General features: G+C 43.3%; 1 protein-coding gene across 1 annotated transcript in view; it reads left to right on the top strand.

Annotated features, from left to right (window-relative positions):
• Positions 1-12,320, top strand: part of naalad2 (N-acetylated alpha-linked acidic dipeptidase 2) — an 88,226-nt gene that overhangs the window by 67,964 nt on the left and 7,942 nt on the right. Inside the window, exons 15-17 of the mRNA XM_078222793.1 lie at positions 5,167-5,257; positions 7,198-7,462; positions 9,067-9,148. Of these exons, the coding sequence (XP_078078919.1) occupies positions 5,167-5,257; positions 7,198-7,462; positions 9,067-9,148 (438 nt within the window). The remainder of the gene's footprint in view (positions 1-5,166; positions 5,258-7,197; positions 7,463-9,066; positions 9,149-12,320) is intronic.

Raw genomic sequence — 12,320 nt, 5'->3', positions numbered from 1 at the left:
CGCCGGCATCTCCACATCACAAGTAGATGTGCTCAGAGGGTCAGTGATCAGTTGACAGGTATTATTACAACATGTAATGTTAGAAGAAAACTGTGAAGATAACTGGCTCTTTCCTACCAGAAACGTACAGGTTTTTCAATCGACCATCCAACTATATGAATGCTAAGATCAAGACAGTTTCACTGTTTCTGATAAGTGACCTCTGCAGAAATTGAGTTCTGACTAGCGTTCTGCTGATTTGCAATAATAGTTTATTCTTTTCCTCCGACATACCCTGTAACAATGGCGGTATCTGTGTGTCTTTTGCTGGTTTGTATCTCTGAGCCAGCTTTCCATGACTCGTGTATCATAAATCCCTTGGGATGAGATTATCACTCCTAATGCTTCCCCATTTTGATTGCCTTCCCCCCCTCTCCCCAACTTCATTTCTTTGCCTCTTTTTCTTAATGTGATTAGGTTAAGGATCAATTTCTTACTGTTGTTATTGTTTAAGAAAAGCATGAAGCAAACTTTATGAATGACAGTGATTAATTGTGCTAAAAGTAATTGTTTATTAACAGAAAGGAAATGTAGTTATATTAATTGGTTTTTAAAAGTTTAGCATCTGCGCCTGATAATATTTTGGATTCAGTACCACAAGATGTTTGATCAAGTGAGCCCAATATTTCTGATCAACTGACTCATATTTAGTTAAGCAATAGTGTAGCATAAAGAACTCACTGGGCCCAATTCTTCCATTGTGACGCGCTAATTTTTGGCACGTTGGGTTGGGAGATGCATGTCTCAGCCATTTCGCGGAACTCGCGCAAGCGTTCCCGACGCATGTGCGTCTCCCACTGCCGGAGAGCAGGCGTGTCCAAGACCATGCTGGAAACCGGTGGGAAGGCCAGGTAAGTGATTTTAATCTATTTTCCATGTAACTTAAATGTCATTATCAGGTCCAGGACTGAATTCTCAAAGTCCGATAGCATTTCCCACCCTGCCAGAAGTATTTCACTCCGGCAGGGTTTAGAATAGCTCCCCACTTTCGGGGAATTAGCAGGAGACCCAGCTGGAATGAAGGGGGTGGGCAATCTGGATTCCCCTAGGGGTCGGGTGGCAGGGAGGGTCGTGTCCCCTGGATATGGGCACCCTGGCAGTGCCAGCCTGTGCCCCCAGCACTGTCCAGGGGGCACTTTGGCGCTGCCCACCAGGCTTCAGGCAGTGCCAAGGTGGCAGGGCCTATTGTGGGCGGGGCCTGAGGTGATAGGTGGGCGTGGGGGGGGTCTCGCTGTCACTTTGCATGGGGATCGGTCGGAGCTGGAGGGAGGCCAGCGATTGGGGTGGGTTTGGGGGGCGGGGGGGTGGTCTGCCTCCTGTTGGGGGGTCTGCTGGAGTGGGGGGGGCGTCTGCTGGAGTGGGGGGGGGGCATCTGCTGGGGTGGGGGGTATCATTACTGCTGGGAGGGGGTGTGCTGGAGATCGGGGTGCTCCGGGATGGGGGTGAGGTCAGGCCTGGCCCAGGAATGCTCGTGGAGCCGCGATCAGGCCGTGGGGGTCGGAGGGTGGGGGGCTGTCAGTTGGAGGGGCAGCAATGCGGGGGTCCTGGGCTAGCCAGCGATTGAGTTTGCCAGCAAATGGGAGTCTGACAGTGTGGGGCCACTGCTCACGTGCAGAGACCTGGAACTGTCAGACTCTGGCATGAATAGGCCCTGCCTCCTGAGCTTTTAATGATATTTACGACTGTGACCTCTGCATTGCACAGAGTGTGGAAGATTCGAGTTTGAACTCCCACTGAAAAAATAATCGTGATTTACACCATTTTTCCAGCCAATTCAGCATTTAGAATTTTTTTGGGAGAATTGTGTGTGCTGGATAGACTCATTTCACACCATTGGAACGGGAACTGCGAATGCTTGTGCCAAATGAGGTCGATTGTAAACCAACAACCTGGTTTATTTTACGAGGGGTATAATGAATGATCCTCAGTGAGTTTTGAGCAACTTCCTATCACTATTTTTATCATGAAACATAAATTTCATGACTTTGCCTTTTTATGAGTGTTCCTCACTTTCCATGTTGGCAATTTCAGAATTGAAAGCGAAACTCCCCTTCTCACTGTTTTAATCCAACTTTTTCTCAAGTATCTTTTTATTTCTTTTATTTTTAATTCATTCAGGGGATATGGGCATCACTAGCTGGGCCAGCAGTTATTGCCCATTCCTAATTGACCTTGAACTGAGTGACTTGCTCGGTCATTTAAGAGGGCAGTTAAGAATCAGTCACACCGCTGTGGCTCTGGAGCCACATGTAGGCCAGACCAGGTAAGGATGGTAGACACTAGTGAACCAGATGGGTTTTTACAACAATCAACAATGGTTTCATGGTCACCATTCGATTTTTAATTTCAGATTTTATTGGATTCAAATTTCACCATCTGTCATAGCGGGATTTGAACCCGGTCCCCAGAGCATTACCCTGGGGCTTTACGTACTAGTGCAGTGACAATACCACTATGCCACCATCTCCCCTAAAGTGAGGAAGATAAATTGTTTGACCTTTAACCCCTCTTTCAACTCTGTCAAGAAATGGTTGACTTAGCTGCTAAAATTACTACAATGGATGAAATACAAACTCTACAATCCCTTTTTGTTGTGGGAGTTTTTGGGAGCTACATTGTCTGTTTAGCAATAACCCTGTCTGGATCTCATGAATGGAAACCGTGATTTCATTACAGGAATGATAATTTCTGGAATGTGTAATAGATCTGCTTCCTTACTATCTCAAACAGATCTGAAACTGCATAGATTTAATGGGCTTTCTCCCCAGGACAATGCATCAAAATTCCTAACCGCTCGTTGCTTTGTGTTTGCAGGCTTTATTTTGTTATCCGGGAATTAACCTTTTGTATCCTAACTTTATTTCAGAAAGCTGGAACAAATTAAACCAAAACTCCTTTCTATTCTAAATCTCAAAGTATTACAATGGCACTAGACAGGTCAGAAACAACTCTTCCACTGTTGGTTTCTAAAAACCACAACAAATCAAAGTTAAACTGTATAATTCCTTTATGGGATAAAACTTTAAGAGTGCTGCAGTTCATTTAAACTTTCTGACTGATTGTGGTTTTCCTTTCAACTGTTTCATGTTTCTCCCTCCCCATGGAATGAGCCGAGCTTCTGCTTCACTCTTTTCCTTAGTGGCTTGGGTTGAGTCTGTGACTTACATTACATAGAATCCCTCCAGTGCAGAAGGAGGCCATTCAGCCCATTGAATCTTCACTGACTCTCTGACAGAGCATCTTACCCAGGCCCACCCCCACCCTACCCCCATAACCCCAAAGGCTTAATCCCCCTAACCTACACATCTTGGGACACTGAGGGGCAATTTACCATGGCCAATCCACCTAACCTGCACATTTTTGGACTGTGAGAGGAAACCAGAGCACCCGGAGGAAACCCACACAGACGCAGTGTGAGCGTGCAAATTCCACACATACAGTCACCCAAGGCTGGAATCGAACCTGGGTCCCTGGCGCTGTGAGACAGCAGTGCTAACCACTGTGCCACCCATTACCTTTGTAGCACGTAGCAAAGTATGGCATCATAACGTTTTCATGTAGAAGGGAATCATCACTGTTTCAGAAAATAACAGTGAAAATAGCTGATGTTATACACATATAAAACATATCAAAAATTGCATTGTGTGTTGATGAACGTGGAAGAATACATTTGTCTTAAACAACGTTTTAGGTTTTATGTCTCTAATGTACATCAGCCTAATAGAGGTGAATATCACAGATTATTACTGTCTGAAATAAACATCATTACGTCAAATTGGTTTTAAAATTCAGGTTAATCTGGAAAAGTTTGAGATTTAATTTATATCTAGGATTTATCATAATTCCCAATGTCTCTAAAATTATCCGAGCTAAACCAGCTTAAATTAAAATTGCTCCACCACAGTATGTTCAGTAGCAGCAAAGCATTATAATATTGAAGTGCCATTTAACTCTTATTTGATTCAATAATGCCGAGGACTAAGCAGCAAAATATTCCATTCTACTTTGTGCAGCTACTTTATTTCACCACTTCTATCTAGCAAAGACAATTACAATTGTCAATCTAGTAACTCTGCAGAATTATAGCACTACATTGCCGACATTCCAATTAACACGTCAATCCATCCAAAATTACAACCTTGGCTATGGATATTATTTTAAAAACTTAGCTTTTTCCACTTCTTATAGAAATGTAACAGAGTGATAATTTCCATCTTAAAATCTGTGATTTGAATGTTTTTACAATGAATATATACAACCTTTTTGTTATAGTATGTTTTTCACTGTTTTGTCAAAATAGTTCAGTCTTCCAGTATGATGTGTTGATTCCATCTTCAAGTAATTTTACTTGTTTGTTTTTTCTCAGCCGACTGCATTTTGAGATCTTTCAGTTAACATCTTGTGTATACTTTATATAATATTATATTCTAATATCAAATTAGAGGTTAGATTTTCCGGTTGCACCCGCCCTGGAAATTCCCGCCTGAAGTCAATGGACTGTTAAATGGTCTGTCAAATTGTCCATTGCACTTGCAGTGACTCCCATGGAGAAAATTTATCCCTACATTTCTGATGCCCTAAAGAATTTGCATTACTGAGTTTGCTACTAGTTATATGACAGTTTTATCTCCGCAATGCTGTTCAGTTATTCAGATCCCAAGACACCATTAAATAACTGTCTGGTCGGATAATTTTGGTTTATTGTTTCCAAATAAGGAAGAGGGTGCCTTGAACTTGATAGTTAACATCTGCTTTTAGCAACACCTTTTCACCTTCGTAACGTTTGCTGTTAAGTTAAGAAGGGCTCTTATTCAGAAGTTAATATGAGCCTAACCAACAAGATGTTTTCGCATATGTTGTGTTGATCTTAAACATAAACAAAGTTCTTCTCTCTTTCAAATATTTTGCTGACAGTTTTAGAACCAACAGTGTGATAGGGTGTAACATGTTGAAATTAATTTAATTCTTTTTTAGATTCACCATAATTCCTTCTACAGGGCAGGTGTAAAATCTAGCATGTTTTCTACATTATATCTATTGCCAATTAAGAAGCAGCTTCTTTACAGTATTCTTTTAAGTTTATTTTTAATTACAGAGTTAGTTATTCTGGTCTGTTAATATATTTAGGATAAGAAAACTGGGATCTGGCAGTGATTTTGAAGCATATTTTCAGCGACTTGGTATTACATCTGGCCGTGCACGATACACAAAAAACAGGGTGAGTACATTCAACAAGTGCACAAAGTAGATTGTTGGAATTTTGGTCCATGTTCACTGATCTATATACTTATTTCATAATGTCTTTACTATATTTCAAATGCTGCTTGGAGTTAATATTCTGCTAACACAGTTAGAAAAATTATGTAATAAAAATAGTGGCCCAAAACATGCGATCAGAATTGGAACGCTTATGCCTGATGCGGATCATACAGAAAACTGCCCACTTACACCTGCATGCATTGAAAAGATTGAATTCAAATCCACAATGCAAAAGAATTCCCTCAGCATAGAAATCCTCACAGAAAGCAGTGAAGAGAATTGGAGCTGTCCTCACTGTATCCTCAAATCCTCTGCTGTCCTCACCTGTCCTCCGATTCTCTGCTGTCCTCAGACCCTCTGCTGTCCTCATTGTGTCCCCAGCCTCTGGTCTCCTCAATGTGTCCTCAGACTCTCTGCTGTCCACACTCTTTGTCCTCAGATCCTCTACTGTCCTTGCTGTGTCCTCAGATCCTCTGTTGTCCTCATTGTGTCCTCAACCTCTGGTCTCCTCACTGTGTCCTCAGACCCTCGGCTGTCCACACTCTTTGTCCTCAGACCCTCTGCTGCGTCACTGTGTCCTCAGACCCTCTGCTGTCCTCACTGTATCCTCAGACCCTCTGCTGTCCTCTCTCTGTGTCCTCAAGACCCTCTGCTGTCCTCGCGCTGTGTCCTCAGACCCTCAGGTGCGAGGAGAGCCATTAACAGTGTCAGACAACATGAGTTAAGAAGGGACATGAATGGTCATTAGTTGCTGGGAATGAGATATAGGGAGCCGGAGTTTGGCCTCATGGACAAGATGAGCTTGGAGAAGGCTTGAGGGAGAGGAAGAAGGGAAAGAAACTAGAGAAAGATGTGTTTAGGGTTAGCCTGGGGTTTGGGTGGCGTAGAAGGAGTGGCATTTGAGGAAGTTTAGCAGCTGCTCAGTCGGTCTTAATCTTAGTGGCAAAGAAATCTTTGAGCTCCTTGTGCTTATTGTTGGAGGCAAGTGTGGAGGAGACGGGGAGGAGTTTGAGAAGATGGGTCACAGCAGAGAAGAGATAATGGGGGTCACCTTTGTATTCCAGGATGACTGTGGAATAGTGAAAGGTTTGGCAGATGGGAGCAGACCCCAGTTGTTCATTATGATCCAGCCCGGCCTGCACCAGTCATCCACCCTTGAAGAAGTGTGGGCAATGCCAAAAGGAGCAGCCATGGTGAAAGAGTCATTTCTGTTAACCAGTAGCTACTGGGAGTATTGGCTGAGATAAATGAGGCTTGGAACGCGGTTCTCTGTTGAGACACAGCGTAGTCTCTACCCCTGGTTTCACCTGTCATTTTCTTCCTATAGATTCCTGTCCACTGGAGATTGTCTCGCTTTCTTCAAATTTTAATTTTCCTTTTCTCTTTGCTCTTCTTGAGTGGCCATTTACGCATCATCAGGGTCTTGTATGCATGTTTTATTGCTGTAATTATTACCTCCATTGTCTCTCACCCTTCTCATTTCCATCATTTAATCTAAAATGCTCTTTTACCTATTCACAGGCAAATAATTTCTTTTCGTCACTTTTCCCCTGGCTCTGTTACTGCTTATAATGTCTCAGTTCTGACAAATGGCCTTTGACCTGAAATGTTCACCTTATAGAATCCTACAGTGCAGAAGGAGGCCATTCGGCCCATTGAGTCGGCACCAACCACAATCCCACCCACGTCCCACAGATGCTGCCTGACGTGCTGATCGTTTTCAGCATTTTCTGTATCTATTTGAAAAGTTCAGGTGCTCCTTTTGTCACTTGGATCTTACAGTGTGAATTGACAATGGGGAAATCAATTGAAAGGAAGACATTTCCTTCTAACCTGTCGCCGATTCTCGCTGCAGTCAGTGGATCACGTTAACCATCTCAGGCACTCCTTGTGTTCCAGAATACTGCCAAATTCAGCAATTACCCAGTGTATCACAGTGCTTACGAAACATTTGAGCTGGTGGAATGGTTTTATGACCCATCCTTTGAGAAGCTGCTGGCGGTGGCTAAGGTACGAGGAGGATTGGTTTATGAGATAGCTGATTCCATCATCATACCTTTTGACTGCAGAGATTACGCCGAAGCTTTGACCAACTATGCCAATGTCATTTACGAGCTGGCCAAACAGCATCAACTTCAGCTTAACAAATACCAGGTTTCATTTGGTGAGTAAGTGTTTCAGCTGTGATTGGATTAATAACTTTGCTTGAGGAATTCTCATGCGTATGATTGGACAATTTCCTGTCCTACATATGTGCATATTTCTCTTATCTTTCCTGCCTCGAGTATTTTGAATATTAATATAGAATACATTGAATGTTGTGTGAGATGTGTCTGAAAGGTAACTGCAGCAGAACCCCTCCATCAAAACAGCATGAGATTTGACACTAATAATTGATCAAATCTGGGAGTTGTGTGAACTCGTAGGCTGGTCCGTCTCTTTGAGAATCTACCAGCTTGAAGGAGAGATCTTCATCCCAGTGATATGGAAGCAATTATAACTCAGGTTCTGGGGGAAAAAGTGTAATAATTTACTGTATTATTCATTTGCAAATAATTGATATTTGATTCACCTAAACAGATGGATTACAAAAAGACAAATGGATTTAAGCTAGATAAATTTAAGAACAGATACATGCCCACGGCACCTTCCCATTCAATTGTAGAAGGTGCAACACCTGCCCCTTCACCTCCTCCCTGCTCACCATCTCAGGTCCCAAAAACCCCTTTCAGGTGAAGCAGTGCTTCACATGCACCTCCTTCAATCTGGTCTATTGCATTCGCTGCTCCCAATGCGGTCTACTCTACATCAAAGAGATTAAACACAGACTGGGTGACCACTTTGCAGAACACCATCGGTGAGTCCTCAAGCAGGATCCAGACCTTCCTGTTGTTTGCCATTTCAATACACGTCCTTGCTCTCCTGTCCACATGCCCGTCCTTGGTCTTCTGCGATGTTCTGTGAAACCCAACGCAAACTGGAGGAACAGCACCTCATCTTCCGATTAGGCACTTTACAGCCTTCTGGACTGAACAATGAGTTCAACAACTTCAGAGCATGAACTCTCCTCCACCTTCACCCCCATTTCCATTTATTTTATTTCACTTCTTTTCATCTCATTCTTCCATTTTTATTACTTCACATTCTTTCTTTATTTTTCCACCTCTGAAATCTCGCTCTCCATCTTGGCTTCCAGTCTGAAGTCTAACTCATGCTAAATGGAGCATCGTAATTTCACAATGTCCATATTACGGTGCAAGCCTTAAATCACAATGGTGATTTATTCAACAATAGTTCAAACTACCTACAAAGAAGCTCAGTACAGATACAGGCCTAGTCCCACCGCTTCCCTGGTTCACACTGCAGGTTCCAACTATCAGGACCTAGACCCTAACGCCCAAAAGGCTGAGCTCCACACGCTCTGATCCAATAGACACTGGGAGGGCCATGTGACTCATGAACAAGTGCCTCTTAAAGGGGCCATGCCATTATAGTCCATGTGGTATCATTCAGTATGGGAGAGGACCAGAGATGTATAACTGCTCTTGAGGGGTGTCAATGTAGTTCAACCATCATAGTTGAGGCTTCTGTGGTGCTTATGTTGGAGTGAAACACAGGACTTGGTATGTTACGTAGAGACTGTAAGCTTGAACAGTACTGAATGCTGGGAAAATATTTACGTAAGCTCCCATTAACCATACTGAGAAAGTAACAAAATGCTTTCATTAAAAAATCTAAGGTTTCCTAAAATCTGCTTTTGTGTTTCAGACTCTTTGTTTTCAGCTGTACAAAACTGTACACACATTGCCATTGATTTTCATAAACGACTGGAAAAGATTGACATCACAGAGTGAGTATTAAAACCAACAGAATGGAGTAAAGCTGAACTCCACGCATCACTCTGTTTCCTGCTGTTGTATCTTCCTCCCCCACTCCTTTATCCCTTCATTCTCCAATAAAGCTTCGTCCCGTATTGTAAATGAATCAACATGATTTCTAAGACTAATTGGATTAGAGATTTAACACCTATCCCTTGCATTCACACATGCACTTTGCTTCCTTAAGTGGTAACCTGGACAACAGCTGGAATGTCCACAAATCACTGATAGCCAACTGAGTTTTTTGTTTTGCATATCTTCATGCATACTTTTTTTCCCTTTGAGGAATAGCAGGGAGGTGGTGGGAGCATTCCTGGCTGAACTAGGTCATCAATGCTCCTTCCATGGTCAGAAAGTTCTGATGAGGGATTTGAACCCAGAGTCTCTGAACCAAAGGTAGGGACAATACCACTACACAACAAAATCTCACGGACACTATCACTACACAACAAATTCTCACGGACACTGTCACTACGCAACAAGATCTCAGGGACACTATCACTACGCAACAAGATCTCAGGGACACTATCACTACACAACAAGATCTCACGGACACTATCACTACGCAACAAGATCTCACGGACACTATCACTACACAACAAGATCTCACGGACACTATCACTACACAACAAGATCTCACGGACACTATCACTACGCAACAAGATCTCACGGACACTATCACTACACAACAAGATCTCACGGACACTATCACTATACAACAAATTCTCACGGACACCGTCACTACGCAACAAGATCTCAGGGACACTATCACTACGCAACAAGATCTCACGGACACTATCACTACACAACAAGATCTCACGGACACTATCACTACGCAACAAGATCTCACGGACACTATCACTACACAACAAGATCTCACGGACACTATCACTACACAACAAGATCTCACGGACACTATCACTACGCAACAAGATCTCACGGACACTATCACTACACAATAAGATCTCACGGACACTATCACTACACAACAAGATCTCAGGGACACTATCACTACACACCAAGATCTCAGGGACACTATCACTACACAACAAGATCTCACGGACACTATCACTACGCAACAAGATCTCACGGACACTATCACTACACAACAAGATCTCAGGGACACTATCACTACGCAACAAGATCTCACGGACACTATCACTACGCAACAAGATCTCACGGACACTATCACTACACAACAAGATCTCACGGACACTATCACTACACACCAAAATCTCAGGGACACTATCACTACACAACAAGATCTCACGGACACTATCACTACGCAACAAGATCTCACGGACACTATCACTACACAACGAGATCTCAGGGACACTATCACTACGCAACAAGATCTCACGGACACTATCACTACACAACAAGATCTCACGGACACTATCACTACACAACAAGATCTCACGGACACTATCACTACACAACAAGATCTCACGGACACTATCACTACGCAACAAGATCTCACGGACACTATCACTACACAACAAGATCTCACGGACACTATCACTACACAACAAGATCTCACGGACACTATCACTACGCAACAAGATCTCACGGACACTATCACTACACAACAAGATCTCACGGACACTATCACTACACAACAAATTCTCACGGACACCGTCACTACGCAACAAGATCTCAGGGACACTATCACTACACAACAAGATCTCACGGACACTATCACTACGCAACAAGATCTCACGGACACTATCACTACACAACAAGATCTCACGGACACTATCACTACACAACAAGATCTCACGGACACTATCACTACGCAACAAGATCTCACGGACACTATCACTACACAACAAGATCTCACGGACACTATCACTACACAACAAGATCTCACGGACACTATCACTACACAACAAGATCTCAGGGACACTATCACTACGCAACAAGATCTCACGGACACTATCACTACGCAACAAGATCTCACGGACACTATCACTACACAACAAGATCTCACGGACACAATCACTACACACCAAGATCTCAGGGACACTATCACTACACAACAAGATCTCACGGACACTATCACTACGCAACAAGATCTCACGGACACTATCACTACACAACGAGATCTCAGGGACACTATCACTACGCAACAAGATCTCACGGACACTATCACTACACAACAAGATCTCACGGACACTATCACTACACAACAAGATCTCACGGACACTATCACTACACAACAAGATCTTACGGACACTATCACTACGCAACAAGATCTCACGGACACTATCACTACGCAACAAGATCTCACGGACACTATCACTACACAACAAGATCTCACGGACACTATCACTACGCAACAAGATCTCACGGACACTATCACTACGCAACAAGATCTCAGGGACACTATCACTACGCAACAAGATCTCACGGACACTATCACTACGCAACAAGATCTCACGGACACTATCACTACACAACAAGATCTCACGGACACTATCACTACACAACAAGATCTCACGGACACTATCACTACACACCAAGATCTCAGGGACACTATCACTACACAACAAGATCTCACGGACACTATCACTACGCAACAAGATCTCACGGACACTATCACTACACAACGAGATCTCAGGGACACTATCACTACGCAACAAGATCTCACGGACACTATCACTACACAACAAGATCTCACGGACAGTATCACTACACAACAAGATCTCACGGACACTATCACTACACAACAAGATCTTACGGACACTATCACTACGCAACAAGATCTCACGGACACTATCACTACGCAACAAGATCTCACGGACACTATCACTACACAACAAGATCTCACGGACACTATCACTACGCAACAAGATCTCACGGACACTATCACTACGCAACAAGATCTCAGGGACACTATCACTACGCAACAAGATCTCACGGACACTATCACTACGCAACAAGATCTCACGGACACTATCACTACACAACAAGATCTCACGGACACTATCACTACGCAACAAGATCTCACGGACACTATCACTACACAACAAGATCTCACGGACACTATCACTACACAACGAGATCTCACGGACACTACCACTACACAACGAGATCTCACGGACACTATCACTACACAACAAGATCTCACGGACACTATCACTA

Source organism: Mustelus asterias, chromosome 10 (genome assembly GCF_964213995.1).
Source record: "Mustelus asterias chromosome 10, sMusAst1.hap1.1, whole genome shotgun sequence".
Classification (NCBI taxonomy): Eukaryota; Metazoa; Chordata; class Chondrichthyes; order Carcharhiniformes; family Triakidae; genus Mustelus; species Mustelus asterias.
This window is presented reverse-complemented; position numbering and strand designations above follow the sequence as displayed.